Raw genomic sequence first — 21,765 nt, forward strand, 5'->3', positions numbered from 1 at the left:
AACCCAAAGGTTTGTGAAAGATACCCTTAATTCAGCCTTCCCTTCAAACCCACTGTTGCTAAAACTTGCCAGCCAGAGCAATTACTTTGTCAAAGGTCTTGTTATTGCTCCTAATGGTAAATAATAATTTGGTCCAGGTGCTGAGGAATGTGGGCAAAAAAATGAAGACACGCGTCCATGGCCAGAACATAAATTACAGAACTTTGAAAAAAAAATTCTTGATTTAGCCTCACTACGAGAGGGGACCTTTCTGTAAATCTTCAGTCCTCGTTATAATTTTAGAGTTAAATTCTTTATAAGTAAAAGCACTCGGCAAATAATGAATCATTTAAACTGTAGTTCTGATATATGACTCTAATTATTGTTACCACGCAGCGCCCTTTGGCCTGGAAGTGAAACCCGTGTCCTCTTGACACCAGAGGTTAACAGAGCAGGAAGCCAGAGCAGTGTGTGTGTGCCTGTGTGACCAGAATAATTTAGTAATTGTCTAATTACCTGAGCAGTCTGATGCCACTGCTAAAAATAGTATTAAAAAATTAAATGAAAGTCTTTTCTTGTTTCTCATAACCCATCTGTTCTCTATTTTGGGCAACCATGTGTTCATGGGTATAAAACATGATTCATTCTAAAAGATCAGATCGCTTCTCCTCTGTTGGATAAAATATGTTTTTAATGGAACGTACTGTTCAGTAACTCATAAACATCTCTCGCTTCCGAGACTCAGTTGTGGAGGTAGGGAGGCTATGATAAGTCTTTTGTCCTAAATTGTGGCTTAAAATCTGGAACCGATGTTGGTCAATTTGATATTTATTTCTTCTTAAAAATTGCGGGGGTGAGGGGTGTCAGATGAGGACTTCTCACCATTATCTCAGGAAAATTAAGTTGTTTGTTCGACAGATATCGGAGGCAAGTTATCTCCTGCCCTTGGTACTAGAGTTCAGTAGACAAGCTCTCTGTGCTCACAATCTAACAGGAGAATTATCAGGTAAACAAACCAGTTTTAGTCAGTGAAGACAGAGGCACACATGGTCCCATGGAAGCGTGGCTCCCAGTGGGGCAGGCACCCGAGGCAGAGCCAGTTAGGGGGTCGGGGAAGGCATCTCTGAGGAGGCGACGTTGAATTTGGAGCCTGAATAATGAAGTGGAACGAGCTAACTCTGCAAAGGTGTGGGAATCGGTGTTCCAGGCAGTGGGAACAGCAAGAGCAAGGCCCTGAGGCAGGAAATGGAGCTTGGAGAGAGGCTGGTCAGGTGGGCCATGGGGGGGATCTGAGGTTTACTGGCCACTAGCTCATAGACTGCTGACAAGTGGTCTCTTTCTAGTGGCCTTAATTTTTTGTTATACTTTAAGGCAATAGAGCAACTCAGCACAGCACAGAGCAAAGCAGTAGAACCCATTCTTGAAAGCAGAGCCTTCATGGTAGCCGACGGTACACAGGTGGGGATGGGACTGCTTGTCCTCCACGTGTGATGCTGCTGAGTGCGTTTCTTGGGGTTCCTCTACTCCACATGTGGGTTGAAAACCAGCCCCTAGCCCACTCCTCTCATTGGCAGGAAGCTGAGGCCCAGAGGGCAGATGGTCACACAGCTTGCTTGAGGTCACACAGCTGTTGACACCTACTTGAGTATCAGACTCAGATTTCTAACCTTCAGTTCAGTTCAGTTCAGTTCAGAAGCTCAGTTGTGTCCTATTCTTTGCGACCCCATGAACCGCAGTACGCCAGGGCTCCCTGTCCATCACCAGCTCCTGGAGTCCACCCAAACCCATGTCCATTGAGTCGGTGATGCCATCCAGCCATCTGATCCTCTGTCGTCCCCTTCTCCTCCTCCTCTCAATCTTTCCTAGCATCAGGGTCTTTTCCAATGAGTCAGCTCTTCGCATCAGGTGGCCAAAGTATTGGAATTTCAGCTTCAACATCAGTCCTTCCAGTGAACACCCAGGACAGATCTCCTTTAGGATGGACTGGTTGGATCTCCTTGCAGTCCAAGGGACTCTGAAGAGTCTTCTCCAACACCACAGTTCAAATACATCAATTCTTCAGCACTCAGCTTTCTTCACAGTCCAACTCTCACATCCATACACGACCACTGGAAAAACCATAGCTTTGACTGGACAGACCTTTGCTGACAAAGTAACGTCTCTGCTTTTCTTTTTACCGTGTTGTTCAAAACCTTTCCCCCAAGACTGAACCCATTAAGAGGACAAGCCATGTGCTGAAAGGTATAGTGAAGAGGTGGATGAGGGCTGTGTAAGCCGGGCAGCTGCTTCTTAGATGAGAATTAGGGTCCTTGGTTGGTGCCGAAGGCAGAGCTTGAGCACACTTCAGTTAACTCTTGAAAATCGACCTTGAGTGGATGTCTGGTACCATTTTGCAGTGTGTCCTTACTGTTCTCCCTGCCCTGCCCTGGGATGCTTGTCGCCCCTAGAGCCCTGTTGAGGTTGTCTTCCATTTTAAACTGCGAGGAATGTACAGGTAAAACGGTGGCTCTAAACTGGGCAGGATTTTGGTCTCCACAGGGCATTTGGCAACCTCTGAAGACATTTTTTGTTTGTTCTCCTGTGACACCTGGGGTTGTTTCTGGAGTCTAGAAGATGGAGCAGAGAAGCTGCTAAGCATCTGCTACGCATCTGCTACACGCAGTATCCGCCCCCCTCCCCGGCCCCGGCCCCGCCCCAATAGAGAATTCTCCTTCTCAAGTGGCAGCAGTTGCCGTTTAGTCGCTCAGTCATGTCCATCTCTTTTGCAACCAACCCCATGGACTGTGGCCCGCCAGGCTCCTCTGTCCATGGGATTCCCCAGGCAGGAATACTGGAGTGGGTTGCCATTTCCTTTTCCAGGGGATCTTCCTGACCCACGGATCGAACTTGGGTCTCCTGCATTGGCAGGCAGATTCTTTACCACTGAGCCCCCAGGGAAGCCCCAGATGTCAGCAGTGCTGAGGTCCGGAGCCCTGGTCTGAAACACCAGCTTGGCTGGCAGTGTAGCGGAGCCCCCGACACCACCCAGCGTTCCCGGATGGACTCGCCCACATACCCTGGACTGTCATTTCTTCCTGTTTATTTTGTGTTTGTCGATTTTGGCTGAGCCCCAGCGACTGGATCCCCGCGCCCCTAGGGTGGCACGTGCTAGAGCAGGCGGGAGGGAAGCTGCGAGTCCGCCCGACGCTTCCTCCCGTGGAGGCCCCTCCCTTCCCCGGAGGCCCCTCCGTGTCCTGGTCCTCCTCGCTGCTTTCCTCTTCCGCAGCAGCCCCAGGACCCGCCGGCTCAGAAGGGCTCCGCGCCGACCACCAAGGTGCGGCGGACCATGAGCAGCCGCGTGCACGAAGCGGTCAAGGCCATCGCGCTCTGCCACAACGTCACCCCCGTGTACGAGTCCAACGGCGTCACTGACCAGGCCGAAGCCGAGAAGCAGTACGAGGACTCCTGCCGCGTGTACCAGGCGTCCAGCCCGGACGAGGTAAGCCGCGCGCACGCCCGGCCCGCCGCGCAGCTGCGCTGGGTGGAGCCGCCTGTCGCGGGGGGCGGGAGCTGGAGCCGGAGCCGGGTTGATGCTGGGTCCCTAAAGGCCCCGCCCTTCCTCCGGAAGGAGCAGTCTTGACCTTGAGATGCATCATAAATCAGGGAAGAGCAAGAAATCTGTGTGGTTCAGACGGCCAGCACACGGGACACAGGTCCCTTAAAGAACCACATTCCTTCATAAAGCTTTATTGATATAATCCACATAGCATGCAGTTGCCCGTTTAACAGAAATACAGCTCAGTGTTTTTTATTTTAATGGTATTTTCGTGGCATTCTGCAACCTCACCACAGTTGTTTTATTTAATTGATTAGTGAATTTTTATTTATTTCGGCTGCACAGGGTCTTTGTCAGGGTGCTTGGACCCAGTCGTTGCCGCTTGTGGGCTTAGTTGCCCAACAGCATGTGGGACCTTAGTTCCCCGACCAGGGATCGAACCTGTGTCCCCTGCATTGGAAGGTGGATTCTTAACCCCTGGACCACCAGGGAAGTCCCCACCACAGTCGACTTTAGTACATTTTCACCACCCCAAAAGGAAGCCCTCCATGCCAGTCTTCCCACAGACCCCCACCATTCCTCCCCACAGCCCCTGGCAAGCCCTGACCTTCCTTCTGTCTCAGTAGACTGGCCTGTTCTGGACATTGCATGCAAATGGAAACATCCACTGTGTCTCATTTTCTGCCTCATTTCTTTCACTTCGCATATGTTTTCAAGATTAATCCATGTAGTGATGTGTATCAATACTTCATGCCTTGTTTTGAATGAATAGTATGCTTTCGAATGGATAATACTGTGTTCTGTTTATCTGTTATTTGATTTTTGGACCTGTGGAATGCTTATATATGTTTTTCTGTGAACATCTGTGTCCAGGTTTTTGTGTGGACATGTGTGTTCATTTCCCTCAGTGTGCGTATAGGAGAGGGGTTACTGGGTCATGTTAACTGTATGTTTGACCTTGGTTTTACAGCGTGTCCTTCAGGTTGTGTGTGTCCATCTGAGCTTTGCATATGATGTTGCCTCAGGTTACGTGTTTCTGGCACTGGCCTCAGTATCTGGAGTCACACGATGTTGGCGTGTCCCACTCTCAGAGATTCTAACGTAGGTTTCTTGGCTAAGGTGGTGTCCCCTAGAAAACTTTTCTTCCGAGTGAAGTCGCCGTTTTCTATGACTGACTTAACACCAGCCCCCTGGTTGACAGGGTGAGGGCTTTAACCAGAGTTTGTTTTCAGAGCCCAGATTCTTTTACTTTTCTGCTAAACCTTTCACTAAACCATTTTTAGACACCGCAAGATATCGATTTTCATTAATTTGAAATATAGCCCCTCTACTAGGTCTTAATGTGTTTTTTTCTTTAAAAAAAATGAGAATTTTAGTTTTGGCAAGGGTTTTGCATCCTTTTTTCACTTAATATTTTATCATGCCTGTTTCTAAATTTTGTTGGATATTATTAGAATACGGTTCTTCAGATTTACTGCCCACGAGTGGACCATAACATCTTTTAACTGTGCTCATATTTCTGGAATTTAGATTATGCCTTAATTTCAAGCAGTAGTAGTTGGAAACATTTCTGATGGGCATCCTTGCACCTGATGTTTGTAGAAATGGTATAACTGGGTTCATGATTTCGCCAGGTATCTTTGAGGGCCTCCCATGGGCCAGGCACTAGGAGTCTACCTTAAACGAGACACCAGGCCACGTCCGTAGGGACAGCTGGAGTGAGACAGTTGAGCACGTGGATCCTGGGTTCCCAGCTCCACACCTGGGCAGGTTTCTTATCTTCACGGTGGATCTGTGGCATGGGACCCACAAGAGGGTGTTGTGAGGCTTTTAGTAAATGGTCAATAAATCCCACAGGTCAAACTGAATGAATGTGTTTATGTAAATACGAGAGCGCTTTCCGGGATTTTTTTTTTTTTTTAACCATTTTACTCTTCCACCAGCGTTGCAGGGAATCCCAACTATTATTATTAATTTCAAGAAGGAGGGAGGAACTTCTGTGGCACATGAAGTTTTTTTTTTTTTTTTAAATATGTATGTGATGACAGCTGACACATTGGAAAAGCCCCCGATGCTGGGAAGGATCGAGGGCAGAAGGAGAAGAGGGCGTCAGAGGATGAGATAGGCGGCTGGATGGTATCACTGATGCAGTGGCCGTGAACTTGGGCACACTTCGGGAGATGGCGAGTGACAGGGAAGGCTGGTGTGCTGCAGTCCGTGGAATCACAAAAAGTTGGACACGACTGGGTTACTGAACAACATCAATGACAGTTGACATTTACCACGCACCTGGAATTGTGTGAAACTGACTCTATTATTATTTAATGCTTACAACAGCTTTGGGAAAGTGCTAAAAGTATTAGTTACTCAGTCATATCTGACTCTTCGTGATCCCATGGACTGTAGCCCACCAGGCTCCTCCGTCCATGGAATTCTCCAAGCAAGAGTACTGGAGTGGGTTGCCATTCCCTTCTCCAGGGGATCTTCCTGACTTAGGGATCGAACCCTGGTCTCCCACATTGTAGGTGGCTTCTTTCCCGTCTGAACCATGTCAGTGACTATTACTATTTAATGCTTCCAACAGTGTTGGGAAGTGGTTTCTACCATGATTTTTGATTTACAGATGAGGAGACGGATGCACAGAGAGGGTAAGCAACTTGGCCAACATTGCATAGCTGGTGAGCACCAGAGGTTGGACCCAGGCAGCGCCTGCTCTTGCTGGCTCAGCCTTCAGCCTCCTGGTAAAGCGTGTGGTTGAACAAATTGTAGACAAAAGCCTTGGAAGGTGGAGTCAAAGGAAATGTTGCAGGAAGGAAGCCTCTTCCAGGGCCTGAGAGCGGGCTCTTGTCTAACACTCAGAAAAGAACTGTCTGAAGAGACAGACATGCTGGAGACTTTATTGGGAAGGGGCACCCCAGTAGAGAGCAGGAGGGTAAGGGAACCAGGAGAACTGCTCCGCCATGTGGCTCCCAGCCTCGGGTTTTATGGTGATGGGATTCGTTTCCAGGTTTTTTCTGGCCAATCGCCCTGACTTAGTGTCCTTTCTGGTAGCACATCTATTGCTCAGCCAAAGTGGCTGCCAGCGAGAAGGGTTCTGGGAGGTGGTGGGCCACGTGGCGTCCCCTTTGGGCCTTTCCTGAACTCCTCCGGTAGGTGCTAGCTTGTTAGTTCCATGTTCCTTACTAGGCCCTCCTGTCTCCTGCAGATGGTTACCTATGGTGCCTGGTCAGGGTGGGGCCTTTCAGTGTGCTTCCCCTAACAGAAGCAGGCTTTTCTCCTATGCCCCATTCGGCTGAACTGTTCCTGGGAAGGAAGGAATTCAGGCTGAAACTCATTCATGTGTTTTCAAAGTCTGGACCCCTCTGAGAACATCAGTGAGCCCGGTGGTTGATGTGGTCGAGGGAAACAACAGGAATCTTCTCCAAAGGTCAGAAAGGACACTTTGGTGCATCTTTCCCCATGAAGTCCTTTCTCCTTCCTTCTCTGGGGCAACGGAATGGGTCCCCTGGGAGATTCCTCCTTCCGTCTGTTTGGTATTTGTGGAAGAGCTCAAATTGTGAGGCCCAGTTGATCTGTGACCACTGATATCTGAACCAGGCTTTTTAGGAGTGAAAAATGTGGTAGCCCTTGGCCACATTTTGAGATGGGAATTGTGTGCAGAAAGAGAAGAGGAGGGAGGGACTGTAGGGATGGATGAGTCTACTGGTCTCTTGGGACGTCTGTCCTGGAACCAGAAGCTTGTCACATTTGGCATCGTTTCTTCACCGGCGTCTGTCTGCTTGATCTTGCTTTTCCATTTGGGAATGGGAGGATGACACCACTGAATGGTCCATGTGAGAAAGGACCAGAGTCTTGATCCGTTGTGGACTGGGAACCAGTAGCTTGTGGGTATTCGGTAGAATTTAAATTCGTACAGGTTCCAAATGTTGGTGGTTGGACGAGCACGTCTGCCTCTGGGCTCCTGTTGACTATTGACATGCATCTGTGATGGTCTTTAATGCCTGCCGCACTCCTGGTTCCTGCTGAACTTTGATATATTTGTTTTAGGGCTGTGCAAAGGTTTTTCCACAAAGGTAAATCTTCCATGGAATGCTGTGTGCTTCTCACTCCTTCTTTGTTAAAGAGAAGAGCCCTTTATCTCTGCTGTCCGTTAATCCCCTTTGGATTCAGATTTGTTCTGGTTTGCTAAGATTCTGAATAGTGTTTCTTTTTTTAAAGATATTTTCTTTTGGTCTTTGGTGTCTTCATAGAGGTCAGTGTTACTTTCTTGGTTTCCTTTTCCCCGTGACTTTTATTTTTTTACTACTCAATGATTTCAGGTTTATGATAGAATACATGAAAATGTAGAGAAGAAAAAAGGTAAGCCAAAACCCTACTAACTAAAGGTGTGTTGTTCTGTTGCCAAGTTGTGTCTAGCTATTTTTGACTCCATGGTCTATAGCCCACCAGGCTCCTCCGTTCATGGGATTATCCAGGCAAGAACACTGGAGTGGGTTGCCATTTCCTTCTCCAGGGAATCTTCCCAGATCAGGGACTGAACCCAAGTCTCCTGCATTGGCAGGTGGATTCTTTACCACTGAGCCACCAGGGAAGCCCCAACTAAAAGGTGTAACCACTGTTAATATTTTCCCCACCAACCTTTTAAACTACTTCAAAAGATGCATACCTCAAAACAGAAATCCGTTTATGTAAATAGACCATCTGACAGAAAGTTGGCCGAATCTGTTGCCAATGAAATCTTTCAGAAGGACGTCCTGTTTCCAGATCTCTTTGGGATTCCATGTAGGAGCAGCGGGGTCTAGAATCCCACCTTTGAAATTCTATATCAATAAAGCCTCACTGGTGCGGGCAAGGTCAGTTGATGGAATACATACAGAAGCCAGTATCCGTTTTACTTCGGAGCTGCTGGAGTAATTCCTACCAGTTGGCCCAGGATTCATTTCCTGTAACAGAAAGCAGGATTTCCTAAATTTGTTTCCTGTGTGCATTCCGCCTGGGAAGCCTTGAAGTGTCTTTATTCAGCTATTGATTACAGCCTGGGGGCAGCGCCCTCCCCTGCTCCGGTACAGTGACTCCCCGGGGAAGTGAAATGGATGAAGTCTGCTGGGGAGAATTCCGCCCTGACCACATCCCATCCTTTCGAGGACGTTTGGCACCATCAGAGGTGGGGTGCAGTGGAGGGGGCTTCTACAGACTCCGGAGATGGAGAGCATCCCTGCGTCCATTGAAATGTCAGGGGCTGGGAGTAATGGGGTGACGTAACAGAGGGGTATGCAGTGGAAGGTACAGCTGCTCTAGAGTGGATTTTACTTTTTGTTCCTCACTCCGGTCTTGCCTGGAGAATCCCATGGACAGAGGAGCCTGGCGGGCTACAATCCTTGGGGTCGCAGAGTCACACACGACTGAAGCAACTGAGCACACACTCTTTATTAGAGCAGCAGGGCTTCCCTGCCGGCTCAGTGGTAAGGAATCTGCCTGCCAGTGCGGGAGACAGGGGTTCAGTCTTTGATCCGAGAAGATCCCCCATGCTGGGGAACGACGAAGCCCGTGCACCCCAACTGCTGAGCCTGTACTCCAGAGCCTGGCTTTGTGACAAGAGAAACCACCGAAGTACCGCTACTCGAGAGTAAGCCCTGCTCTTTGCAACGAGAGAAAACCTGTGCAGCAATGAAGACCCAGCACAGCCGGAAATAAATTATATATCTAAAAGAAAACAGTAGCAAGCGCTTTTTATAGAAAAAGAAAAAAATTTTTAAAAAGCCAAAAACATTTTGATGTTTTTGCTACCTCTCTCTTGTATGTGTGTGCATATATATATATATATTTGCTACCTCTCTCTGGTATGTGTGTGTATATATATACCTTATAAGTTCAACGACCTTGACTTGTTCCCTTGCATTGTCCCTTTCCAGTAACCGCCTATGATGGGAAGATTCTTAGTGACTGCTGAGATACAGCACAGATTATTTTTCCTGTCTCCCAAGCATGACATTTAGGTGGGCCCCTGTTTTGGTCGTCATGAATAATGTCGTGATGGAGGGCCTTGCATATTCAGTCCCTCTGCACATCGCAGCGTGCACGAAAGGTCCCAGTTGTCTCATTTCATGTTTTCTTAGCCCTGTTGCAAAGAGTGAGGAGAAAAGCTATAGGGAAAGGGAAGCTTGTGGCCTTGAGGAGGGGCTGGCAACCTCCCAGTCTGATTGCAGCCTTGAGGCTTTTTTCCCCTTCCCTCCAGGACTACATCCCTGTCTCTCCTGAACGCCTCCTGGTGCCTGCATCTCGGCCCCAGGCCGTGGACAATGCCAGCATTCAGATGCGTGCCCGGGGGGAGCATGGAGTGTTGACGCAGAGTGGCTTGGGAGGCTGATGGAGCTCCACCATCACGTTGCCAGGCGCTCGGGCCCGAGGGTGACGTCAGAGAACAGTGGTCGGGAACTTGATAAAAACCCTCCGTCAGTGTCATTTATTAACCGTTGGGCTGGAATCTTGAAATAGGAGTTCGGTTGCTCAGAAGAGAGGGGTCCTGTGTAAAAGGCAGGACCGTGGGGCTGTGGGGGACACTAGAAAAGTGTCGTATTAGCCTGTTTGGTTTGAGCTCATCCGTGGACAGACATGTGAAAGTTCTGTCCTGTAGCGTGTTAGTTTGGGCCAGCGTGGACTGAGTAAATAGTCATTTCTGAATGGCTAAATTTTAACGGAGGGGATGCCACCCTTCCTTCTCAGATATTCATCAGAGTTAAGTGATAGGAGGCTGAATTTTGAGTATAAGATCAAGGAAATGTAGATCAGGGAGTGGCCCTTTATTCTGCTACCTTGATTGCTGATTCTTTGTGAAAAAAATGTTTTAGCCGCAGTACGTGGTGACCAGCTATTAAACCCGCATCCCCTGCAGCGTGACCTTAGTCTTTACTCCTGGACCCCCAGGGATACTGCCTGTCCACTGATTCTTAAACGTTGCTGGCTCCATGATGGTTTTTTTTTTTTTTTTTAAATCAGCAAACTTTAAAAATCACTTAGCGTTCTGTAAGAGTCAGCTTCTCCTGAGAAAGATCAGAACCTGGAAAGACTGAGTCCGCTTTCGCCTGGCAGCAGTGAGCTGAGTGGGGTGGCTGCTGCCTCTGTTTCCCCAGGTGCACCCCCCCACACCACCCCGGTGGCCTGCCCTGCCCCAGTCCACTGCCTGCCCTATTCCTGTTGACAGTCAACCCTGCAGCCACTGTGTGGCACACTTTGGAACCTATTTGGTTTTTTTTTTTAATTTATTTTTGGAGGATAAGTGCTTTCCGGTGTTGCACTGGTTTCTGCGATACGTCACCATGAATAAGCCACAGGTATTTATATGTCCCCTCCCTCTTGAACCCCCCTCCTGCCCCCCACTGCATCCCACCCCTCCGGGCTGCCACAGGGCCTCGGGTTGAGCGCCTCGTGTTGTGCGGTGACTTCCCAGTAGCTCTCTGGTTGGCGTGCGATGCTGTGTGTATTTCAGTGCAGCTCTCTCGGTTCAGCCTGCCCTCTCCTGCCCCTGCTGTGTCCTCAGGCCTCTTCTCTGTGTCTGAGTCTCTATTCCTGCCCCGCAAAGAGGTTCATCAGGAGTACCGTTTTTCTAAATTCCATGTGTGTGCTTTAATATATGGTATTTGTTTCTTTCTGACTTACTTCACTCTGTATAATAGACTCTAAGTTCATCCACCTCATTAGTACTGACTCACATTTTACGTTCCTTTTAATGGCTGCATAATATTCCATTGTATATATATGTACCATAACTTCTTTATCTGTTTGTCTTTCGATGGACATCTGGGTTGCTTCCTTGTCCTGGCTGTTGTAAACAGTGCTGCAGTGAATATTGAGGTATATGTGTCTTTTTCAATTACGGTTTTTCAGGGCGTATGCCCTGTAGTGGGATTGCTGGGTCATATGGTGGTTTTATGAAACGTATTTCTTCAGTAAAGAACACCCTAGGTCTGTGGATACATTTATAATCCTGAAAGGCTGGCCTCAGGCAGACTGGCCACTCTTTGTAAGCCTGACTGTTTATCTGATTGAAGGCCACCAAAGAACCCTTTTATTAATAAATCAGATAGCGGATTTGTGCGTGTTCTTACGTTTCACATGTATCCTGCTTTTGACAAGAATTCAAGGCTCTTTAGCCTGCCTGGCGTAATTCCCAAGCACACATTCCCAGGTACAAAGGGAAAATTATTAAAACTTATCACAGATGGCTCGGTGCTGACCAACAAGTGATGAAAAAGCCCTTTCATGGGCAGCTCTGGCGAGAGTTCTTCAGATGGGCTTTTATTTTCGTGGGGGCAGGGTAGAGTGGCAGACTCCGTTTTGTTTTGTTTTGTTTTGTTTTGTTTTCCCCTGACCCAAATCGGGATATGCAGCCAACTCACAGAGCCAGATCCCGCCTCTGGCACTTCCTTGGTTTCTAGCATTTGCCTTTGACTCTTAATTTGTTGATTCATTTACCTAATGCATGCGTGAATGCTCAATCCTGTCCAGCTCTTTGTGACCTCGTGGATTGTAGCCCGCCAGGCTCCTCCGTCCGTGAGATTCTCCAGGCAAGAGTACTGGGAGTGGGTTTCCATGACCTCCTCCAGGAGATACTCGCTATGTAGGGATCGAACCTGTGTCTCCTGCGTTGGCAGGCTGGTTCTTTAACAGTGAGCCACTTTACGCGATGTCTTTTTCTGCTGCCGTTTTGACTTCTAGATAGCTTCACCCAAGGCCCTCTGAGATCCCTACTCAGTGAGACTCAGTGATACCCCGGGTGATACTTGATGATTTGGCAATATGAAATGATTCTTTTGAACTAAAGCTCTCACTGCCTAGGGGAAGAAGTAGCCTTACTCCCATCGTCTTGTTCTGCGAAGGGATAGCTAGCATCCCTTCTTGACCCCTGAAATGTCTGTCTCCACCGCAGTTGAGAAGGCCTAGATAGCCAGCCACCCCCCCCCCCATTCTAAACGGCTCTCTTCTTGAGTAGGCCCCAGGCGATTTTATGTCTTCGGATAGAGATCAGCTTTAAATTAAGGCTGACTTAATGTTAGTTGAAGTAACAGAGTAGAAGGTGAGAAAGAATGGCCCCCTGCAGGACTCATATCCTGTTGGAATCGGCCCCTGAGGAGACCTGCGAGCTTTTGATTAGGACCTTGGACCCCGGGGGTGAGGGTGGGGGCGGTGGGGGTGTTGCTGTGGCAGAATGCAGGCTGAGAAGATGTTTCCAAGGCCTTGTAGCTCACGCTTCCCTGGGAGCACGTGTTGCTGGTGCTCATTGGAGATTTCCGGTTCAGCTTTCCCTCCAGTGCAGTCCTGTGGGATCTGTGCCAGGGGGCATCTGGGCCGGCTGAGGCCAGAAGTGCCCCCACAGCTCTGAAAGCCGCTTCCCATTTCGGATCCTTCCTTTTTCTTTCTCCTTTTCTTGGGCCAGCACTGGGGCTCCGTTGCTGCGCGCGGGCTCTCTTGGTGCAGTGAGTTGGGGCTGCTCGTCATCACGGTGCTAGGCTTCTCACCGTAGGGGCCTCTCTCGTCACGAAGGCTAGGGCGTGTGGGCTCAGTAGTCGTGGCACACGGGCCGAGCCGCTCCGCAGCGGGTGAAACCTTCCTGGACCAGGGACCGGCGCCGTGTCCTCTGCGTTCGCAGGTGGACTCTTAACCACTGGACCACCAGTGAAGTCCTCTTGATTGACATTAAGGACAGGCTTTCGGGGACTTAGCGTATCTCCTTGAAGCCCAATATCTCAGACTTTTCACATCATTTCAGAACAATTAAATACATTTTTAAGGAGTGAAGTAATAGTTGTTCAAAAGCAAGGATGAAAAAAAATCTGTTCCCTAGCAGTCGTGTTAGAAAGCATCAGAGGAAGAATTATTTTTTGTTTGTTATTAAATTGGTATGTAAAGGAGGATGTAAATTTAGTCAAGCTTTTGAGTCTTGTATAGACCTAGGTATTTATAATATCTCACATTGTGTAGGGATATTTATTTACTTAATCAAAATTTAAAATGGTAAAAATAAAAGAAATACATGTATATGCCAAAATATTTCAGTAGTACACATGGAGAAAAGGAAAAGCTGGAAGGAATTTCTCTTCATGCGTATTACCCAGTGAGCATTTTAATGAAAGTGAAAGTCGCTCAGTTGTGTCCCACTCTTTGCAACCCCGTGGACTATGCAGGTCTCCCACATTACAGGTGGATTCTGAGCCACCAGGGAAGCCCAAGAATACTGGAATGATCTCCAGTGGATCTTCCCGACTGAGGAATCGACCTGGGGTCTCTTGCATTGCAGATGGATTCTTTACCAGCTGAGCTACTTACTACTCAATGTTCTTTTTCATATATATGGATGAGATTTTAAAAATCTTTACTGATTTTTTTCTATTTTAAACTTTGAAAGAAAATTGTTAGCAGAGAAGACAGGCCATACTGAAATTCAGAGTGATTAGAACAAACAGTTACATGAATGCATTTCTGAAGACTTACACAAGTTAGTAGCAAAAAATAAATTACTACTTGGGACTTCCCTGACAGTCCAGTGATTAAGCTGTCACCTTCCAGTGCAGAGGATGTGGGTCCATCCCTGGTTGGGGAGCTAAGACCCTACACGCCTGTGGCCCCAAAGCCAAAATGTGAAACAGAAGCAGTAGCATGACAAACTCAATAAAGCCTTAAAAACTGGGCCACATTAAAAAAAAGTTACTTGATTAGCCCTCTCTTTGGAGGCGGAGGTCGGTGGGGACCAGGAGATGGACATGTTTGGGGCTGTTACTCTGCCCCCGGTGCCTCCTGCCAACTTTCTGATGGTGACGGGAGTCAGGGTGGCCAGGCGCTCACTGAGGATGCGCTGAGGTGCATGCACCTGGTGTTTTGAGAATGGGCGCCTGGATGGCCCAGGACGGGCACTTGTCTTGGGCCTCGGGTCTGCTGGACCTAGGGTTAGATCTCATCTCAGCCTGTCGTAGCTGCCGGTTGGGAGCAGCTCCCCTCCCGTCTCTGTCTGCTTCTTCATCCCCCATGTGGAGCTTGGCAGTTCCTGCCTCCGTGGGCTCTTCTGACAAGGAAACAAGACGCTGTCATCCACACAGCGTAGCTCTTCACCCTTGCCGTCCCCCTTCCTTTGGCAGCGGGGGGGTCGGGGCTGGGTGGTCAGCCCTTCCCAGATCCTCCCTTTTCTGCTCCTCTTTCCTTCTTTCCCTGAAGACCCCAGGCCAGACTCATCTGCAGATGAACGTTTCATTTTCTTCACAGACATTGAAAACATGCAGCTTACTTGCTTACATTGAAAAGTTGAGAACGCTCGGGGACAAGGTCAGGTTTCTGGTTTTTCTTGAGAAGCTGGAAGCTGTGCCCAGCCTGGACCCCCATTCCCGGGGGGCAGCCACCTCCAGCTGGGGCTCGGGCCCTTGCCGGCTGCCGTCCCCAGCGGTCTGGTCCTCACCTTGGAGTCTGCATCCTCCGTGCCTTTTGATGGGCAGCAAAGCAAGCCTTGCTCAGGCTGTAAAAACCTTTAGCTGGTGACTGGACCAGCCCCCTAGCTAGTGCAGAGGGTGGTGGAGGGCATGGCTGTGCACCAGGTGAATCCAGGTTCGGCCCCGGAACATCACCACTCACAACTTGGGAGCTTCTCCAAGCCTCGGTCTCCTCACCGGCACAGACCAGTGTTCTCACCCTCATCAGGCCTGCCGGGTGGGTTGGGTGGGGGTGATTCTCTGTCGGGGAGGGGGCTGTCCCGTGTGGTGTAGAATATTTAGCAGTTCCTGGCCTCCCCACAAGATGCCAAGAGCAAATGTCCACCCTGTGCTTGGCCGTGACAACCAACACTGTGCCCTTGGAGGGCAGAGCTGCCCAATGGAGAGCTACTGCAGAGTCCCTCCTGGTTGGGTGTTCGTGAGGTTCAATGGGGAGCTTGGACGTGAGGGCCCCACCACCACCGCCCCGCCCAAGCCCAAGCCCACATCGTGCTCCTTCTTTCCCGGTATTTGCAGTTTGCTTGGTGCAGATTCTTCCCGACGGGACCCCTGGTTGCACTGGTCACCCTTGAACCTGTGTAGCTCTCTCCACAGTCTGCCTTATGGCTGCTCAAGGGAGGAGAAGGCAGCCGTGAGCCCGGGGCCCCCGCAGGCCCGAGTGGGGTACTGGCGTGTCACCGGGCCAGCATGGCCACCCCGAGGGACGCAGGCTCCGCTCAGGCTCGCCTGTCTCTGCGTGCCCGTCCACCTTCCTGTTTGTTTGCTTGACCCGTGCACCGGGACGCCCGCCTGTGTGTCTGACCTTCGGCCCTCGTCTCGTTTAGGTGGCCCTGGTGCAGTGGACCGAAAGTGTGGGCTTAACGCTGGTGGGCCGCGACCAGTCTTCCGTGCAGCTGAGGACCCCTGGCGACCAGATCCTGAACTTCACCATCTTGCAGCTCTTCCCCTTTACCTACGAAAGCAAACGCATGGGCATCATCGTGAGGGTGAGTTGTCTTTCGTTTATGGCTAAAAATTTTGTTTTTGTTTTTTTAAAAACACACCTAAGTCTGGTGTGTGTCTCTGGCTGGACGTTCTTTCTTATCCCTCTCTTTCCTCTAGTATTGCCTGTTGTTCAGACTAACAAGAGGATACAGTTCCCTCTGCAGTAAGAGAATTTGTTCTTCAGTTGGACAGATCTCTGATAGCTGCTCAGCTTTTTGGTCAACCCCATTTCAGAACGAAAGGTCTAATGAGTGTAGATCGGGCAACTCTTGGTAATAAAACATTTCTCATTGTATATTCGTTGATTTAATTAAAATATCTTCTTTTCTATTGAGGTGAAATTCCTGACGTGATTATTACCATTTATTTAGTACATTGATAATGTCGTACAGCCATCACTGCTGTAGTTTTGAAGCACTTGCATCACCCCCAAAGGAAACCTCATAGCATTAAGCAGGCACTCCTCAAACCTCCTTGCCTGTCGTCTTTGGAAGTCTCCAGTCTTCTTTCTGTCCCTAGGATTTACCTGTTCTGGGCAGTTCATCTAAATGAGATCACACAATATTCCTGGCTCCTTTCACTTAGCCTAAAGTTTTAGAGATTCATCCATGCTGTTGCCTGTATCCATGCTTCATCCCTTTTTATGGCTGAATAATAATATTTCATGTTGGTTATCCATTCACCCATGAGTGGGCATTTGGGCTGTCTGCACCTTTTGGCTATTGTGAATAGTTGGCTACTGTGAACACTCATGTAAAAGGATGTAAGTACCTATTCTCAGTTCCCCAGGATAGACGCCTAGCAGTGGAATTGTTGGGTCTGTTTCCCAACTGCTGGATAATTCTCTTTTAACTTTATGAGAAACTGCCACAACTTTTCTGCAAAATGATACACTCTTTACATTCTACCATGTGAAGTTCTGGTTTTTCTTCCTCAATGCCTGTTACTTTCCATTTTCTTTTCATTGTAGCTATCCTGGTTGCCGTGAAGTGGTATTTCATTGTGGTTTTTATTTGCATTTTCCTAACAGCTAATGATGTTGAGCATCTTGACATATCCTTATTGGTCGCTTGTATTTCTTCCATGGAGACATGTCTGTTCAAGTCATTTGCCCACTTATTAATTGGCTTTTACCGTTGTAAGAGTTCATAAGGGTCTCTTGATAAGGGTCTAGGTCCCTTATCAGAGATATGACATACCAATATTTTCTCTCATACTCTAGCTTATGTTTTTGTTTTCTTGATAAAATTCTTTTCATGCACGTAAGTTACTCATTTTGATGAAGTCCAATTTACTTTTTTCCTTTGTTGCTCTTGATTTTGGTGTCATACCTAAGAGTCATGAACTAAACCCAAGGTCATGAAAATTCACCCCCGTGTTTTCTCTGAAAAGTTTTTGTAGTTTTATCTCTTCTGATCATCAGTCCGTTTTGAGTGAGGCCTGTGTATGGTGTGAGGTGGGGGTTTTAGCTCCATTCTTTTGCCTGTGGATATAGAGTTGTCCCAGCATCGTTTGTTGCAGAGACCATTGTTTCCCCATTGAATAGTCTTGACACCTTTATCGTAGTAAAATATTTTCGGTGATTTTTCATTCGTACAATCACAAAAGTTACTGAAAAACGTGTGATCACGCAGCAGCGTGTCATTTTGGCCTGGATGTTTCAGATTTTCTTTTTAAATTTTTTGAAACTTTTATGGAAGTACAGCGTACACAGAGAAAGGTGCAGACTTCATAAATGTGCAGCTTAAGTGTTTGCAAAATTAGCCCAACTTGCCTGGCACCCAGAACAAGGCCAAAACGCCTCCACCGCCACCCCAGAAGCTCCCTGTGACCCTTTCTGGTTTGGCATCCTTCCTCCCCACAAGGGCCTAACCGCTGTCCCATTTCTACCACGGACTGACTTTGTCTCTTTGAGCTTTACATGAAGGAAGCTGTAGATGCCCTTTTAAGTCCTGCCTTAAAATTGCTTTTATTTTTAATTAGTTTTATATTTTACCAAAAAAATCTGATTTAAAAAAAATTAATTTTAATTGGAGAATAGATATGCTTTTGGAGAAGAAAATGACAGCCCACTCCAGCATTCTTGCCTGGGAAATCCCATGGACGTAGGAGCCTGGTGGGCTCTATAGTCCATGGGGTTGCCAAAGAGTCAAACACAACTTAGCGATTAAACAGCAGCAGCAGCAGCAGACACACTTTGGCTCCTTCTGTTATCCGAAGCGGGTCACTGGGTCCAACCCCCTCACTTGATGGGGGACGTGGGAGTCACTGAAGAGGCCGCTTCTCCAGGTTAAAGTTAGACATGGTTCTGATGGTCCAGTGACACGCAGCAGGGCACGTGCCTTGAAAACAACACCCTTTAAGGGGCTTTATGTCCCTGAGGCCAGTAGGTCCTCAGACTCTACCGGATGTATATCCTTGGCAGTTTTTAAGTGGGACGAGGGCTTTTTCTGCCTTGCAGCTCCTGCTTTCCCACTGGCCTGCACCCTGCCTGCCCCGTACCTTCAAACCACATCTTGACTTCATGTCTGATGTCAAGAACGTCCATGGCCTGGAAGCAGCCACATGAATCCTGTGGGTGGGTGTTTCCGGAGGAATTAGAGCCATTATCTCCTACTTTAATTTTGTCCTAGCCATTATTTTGCCAAGTTCTAGGGCCGTGGGCTCTGCTGGAGTCATTTGGGGGTTGAGTCATCATCAGATAGTCCCGATATCAGCTGTTGTAGAAGCGGGCGCAGTACGTCCCCTCCCGTGTGTTGCAAAGGGCTCTCATGCCCAGGCTCGCGTCATAGTTTATGAGCTGTGACCCCTGGCTCTGCCCACAGCAAGAATGGGGTGTATGTCTGGGATACTGTTGGATGGGCTGTCTGTCCTTCCCAGGTCATACTTTGAAAAATCAGCAGCCATCTAAGGCATTCAGAACAAATACATGTTAAAGCAGGGGGGTAGATCCATCCATCTGTGTTTCCACCACCCAAGACTGACTCACTCACTCCTGCCTTTCCAAGGAATTTCCCTTCTGTTTCTTTCTCTAAGCATAAATGAGTGTAAATAGCCACACACATTTTTATAAAATTGACATCAAACTCTACCTAAAACTTTGTAAAATCCCACCCCCTCCATTGAACGATAGGTATGCTAAAAATATTCTCCTGTCATTAAAACATGATTTTTATGAGCGCTTAGCGTTCTGTTGGAAAAAATGTAGCATCATTTAATCAAAGGTCGCTTTCCTGGACACTTAGATTGTTTTCTGTGTCTCAGTACAAACAGTGAATCTGTGCACGTCCATCTTGGTTAGTTGTCTTTAATGAAATGCGAGCTATTTTGCTGATATTTGTATTTCCTGACCCATCTCCCTCTTTGTCTTTGGTTTTGCTGAGTGCAGCTCAGGGCCGTGGGACTAGCTTACCTCTCTGCACAAAGCTCACTGTCCTCCTTTCACCAAATGTCTCTCATTCTGGAGCCATCTTACCCCCAGGGGACGTGGGGACGTCTGGAGACATTTTTTGGTTGTTACAACTCAGAGGGTGGTGCCACTGGCATCTAGTGGGTAGAGACCAGGACAGCCTCCTAACAAAGAATGTTCCACCCCGCATGGTCGTCGTGCCAGGGCTAAGAAGCTCTGTTCCCAGGTGTCCATCTTTTCTGCCTGTTGTTGGTCCAGTTACCTGATGTGAGGAGGTTTGCCCTCAGTTATTACAAAACGGTTCTCAACTTGGTTTAGTGACTGTTGACAGTTAGTTTTTTATTTTTATTTATTTATTTGGCTCAGTTGGGTCTTGGTTGCAGCACACGGGCCCTAGTTATGGTGCTCAGGCTTAGCTGCTCTCCAGCATGTGGGATCTTAGTTCCTCGAACAGGGGTCAAACTCGTGTCCCTTGTATTGCAAGGTGAATTCTTAACCTCCGGGCCACCAGGGAAGTCCCCGTCAAGCCTCAAACACCTGTGAGCTTGTGGGCGGAACTGAGCAGCATCTGAACACTCACAAAGCAAGGTCTGGTCTTTGCGTGACTGTCTTCTGAGAAGGTCGGCCAGGTTCGAGAAGCCGGTTTCCTTGGGGCTTGTGTGTTCGGCTCTGGGCCGCTGGTTTTGTTTTCGTTGTTTTACAAGATGTTCCATTGCCCTTCCCACACCCTTCCCATGCGGCGTGCCGAAGTCGGATCGTTGGTAGAGACCCAATGACCCTTGTTGTTGTCTGAATAAAAGAAGCCTTTGAACAGGTGCCAGAATCAGACCACAGTGGAAAAAGATGAGGCCCCCAAACGATGCAACGCAACGGGCAGATCTCTGTAAATTTACAGCGTAATCTTGCCATAATATGGGAACGGAGTAACCTTGCGATGAACTTGGTGAGAGGAAGTGACTAAGGGGAGGAGAGAGTCGGTGCAGTATTTATATTGGCCGAGATGCCCAGGCTCTTCTGAGCCCTTTCTGGAGCAGACGAAGCTGGGGTGGGGGGCACTGTTTCCCACAGCGCCTTTTGGGTGAAGGGGAAACGAAACGAGCAGAAAGAGAAACCTGATGTGTTCATGTTCAGGCCCCATAGCTGTCTCTGGCCCGGGTCACAAGCAGGCACAGATGCAAAGTCCATCAGAGAAGTAGCCTGCATTTGTGCTGCAGCTAAACGTAGGCGCTTCGTCGTGGCCCGTGGGCGCTTTCACGAGTGAGCACACTGTTTGGGAAGATGGTCAGTGATCAGAGGTGCTCAGAAGTTACTTCAGAAGATGAAACTGTACCACTGGTTTGGCACTGGGTATCCATGAGGAGCTTAGAGACCATGCATTCTGGGCTTCCTGGGGCAGCAGAGTTTAGGCGCAGGGGCTGGTGGTTGGGCTGTTCCCCTTGCCCGTCTCCACTGCCTCCAGGTTTCCTGTGATGAAGGTCATTGAGGAAAGAGTCATGGGATAAGAATCAGCAGTTGCACCATCAGTTCCCTAAAGCCAGGGCTTCTCAACTTGCACACTACTGACGTTCGGGGTCGGATGGTTCTCTTTTGCGGGGACTGTCCTGGGCATCGCAGGCTGATTGTTGTTGTTCACGTGGTAAGTCATGTCCAGCTCTTTGTGACCCCATGAACTGTAGCCTACAGGCTTCTCTGTCCATGGGATCTCCCAGGCAAGAATACTGGGGTGGGTTGCCATTTCCTTCTCCGGAGGATCTTCCCCACCCAGGGATTGAAGCCACACCTCCTGCATTGGCAGGCGGGTTCTTTACCACTGAGCCCCCTGGGGAGCCCCTAGGATGGGTAGCAGCATCCTTGTTCTCTAGCCTTTATATGCGGGTAGCACCTCCAGGTTGAGACAGTCAGATACATGTTGAGACGAGTTGGAAGTCCCCTGGGGACAAAACCACCCTCATTCAGACCCCTGTTTTCTATAAGCAGTGCAGCTGAGGGTCTCGAGGAGTTACTGTCATTCCAACAGGAGTAATAACACTGGGCCAGCCGTTTTGTAGGTGTTAGCCCTTTGCTCGCTGCTATATGTAGATTATCTCACTTAAGCCCCAGCAAGCCACGTGGTTAGAGTTGTTAGGATCCTAGCTTCACGGAGGAGGACAGCGAGGTCTAGAGATGAGAAGCAGTCTGTCCAGGTGCACACAGCCGGGAGCTAGTGCTGGGTCTAAGCATCTGATGCCTGGGATGCGATGTCACCCTCTTCCCAGAACAGCTGGTCGGTGTGGACTGAGAATCTGCGTACCTTCTTCTCCAGCTGAGTCCTCGAGTCAAGGGTGAGCTAGGGTCCAGCTGGACCTCATTTAGGGTCCAGCTTTGCCTAGATTGGTGGTTCTCAG

General features: G+C 48.7%; 1 protein-coding gene across 2 annotated transcripts in view; it reads left to right on the forward strand.

Annotated features, from left to right (window-relative positions):
• Positions 1 to 21,765, forward strand: part of ATP9A (ATPase phospholipid transporting 9A (putative)) — a 100,596-nt gene that overhangs the window by 50,497 nt on the left and 28,334 nt on the right. Inside the window, exons 14-15 of one of the 2 annotated variants that reach the window (XM_040248141.1) lie at positions 3,245 to 3,457; positions 15,813 to 15,974. In XM_040248141.1, the coding sequence (XP_040104075.1) occupies positions 3,245 to 3,457; positions 15,813 to 15,974 (375 nt within the window). The remainder of the gene's footprint in view (positions 1 to 3,244; positions 3,458 to 15,812; positions 15,975 to 21,765) is intronic. The other variant, XM_040248142.1, reaches the window with a different exon arrangement.

Source organism: Oryx dammah, unplaced genomic scaffold (genome assembly GCF_014754425.2).
Source record: "Oryx dammah isolate SB20612 unplaced genomic scaffold, SCBI_Odam_1.1 HiC_scaffold_10, whole genome shotgun sequence".
Taxonomy (NCBI): Eukaryota; Metazoa; Chordata; class Mammalia; order Artiodactyla; family Bovidae; genus Oryx; species Oryx dammah.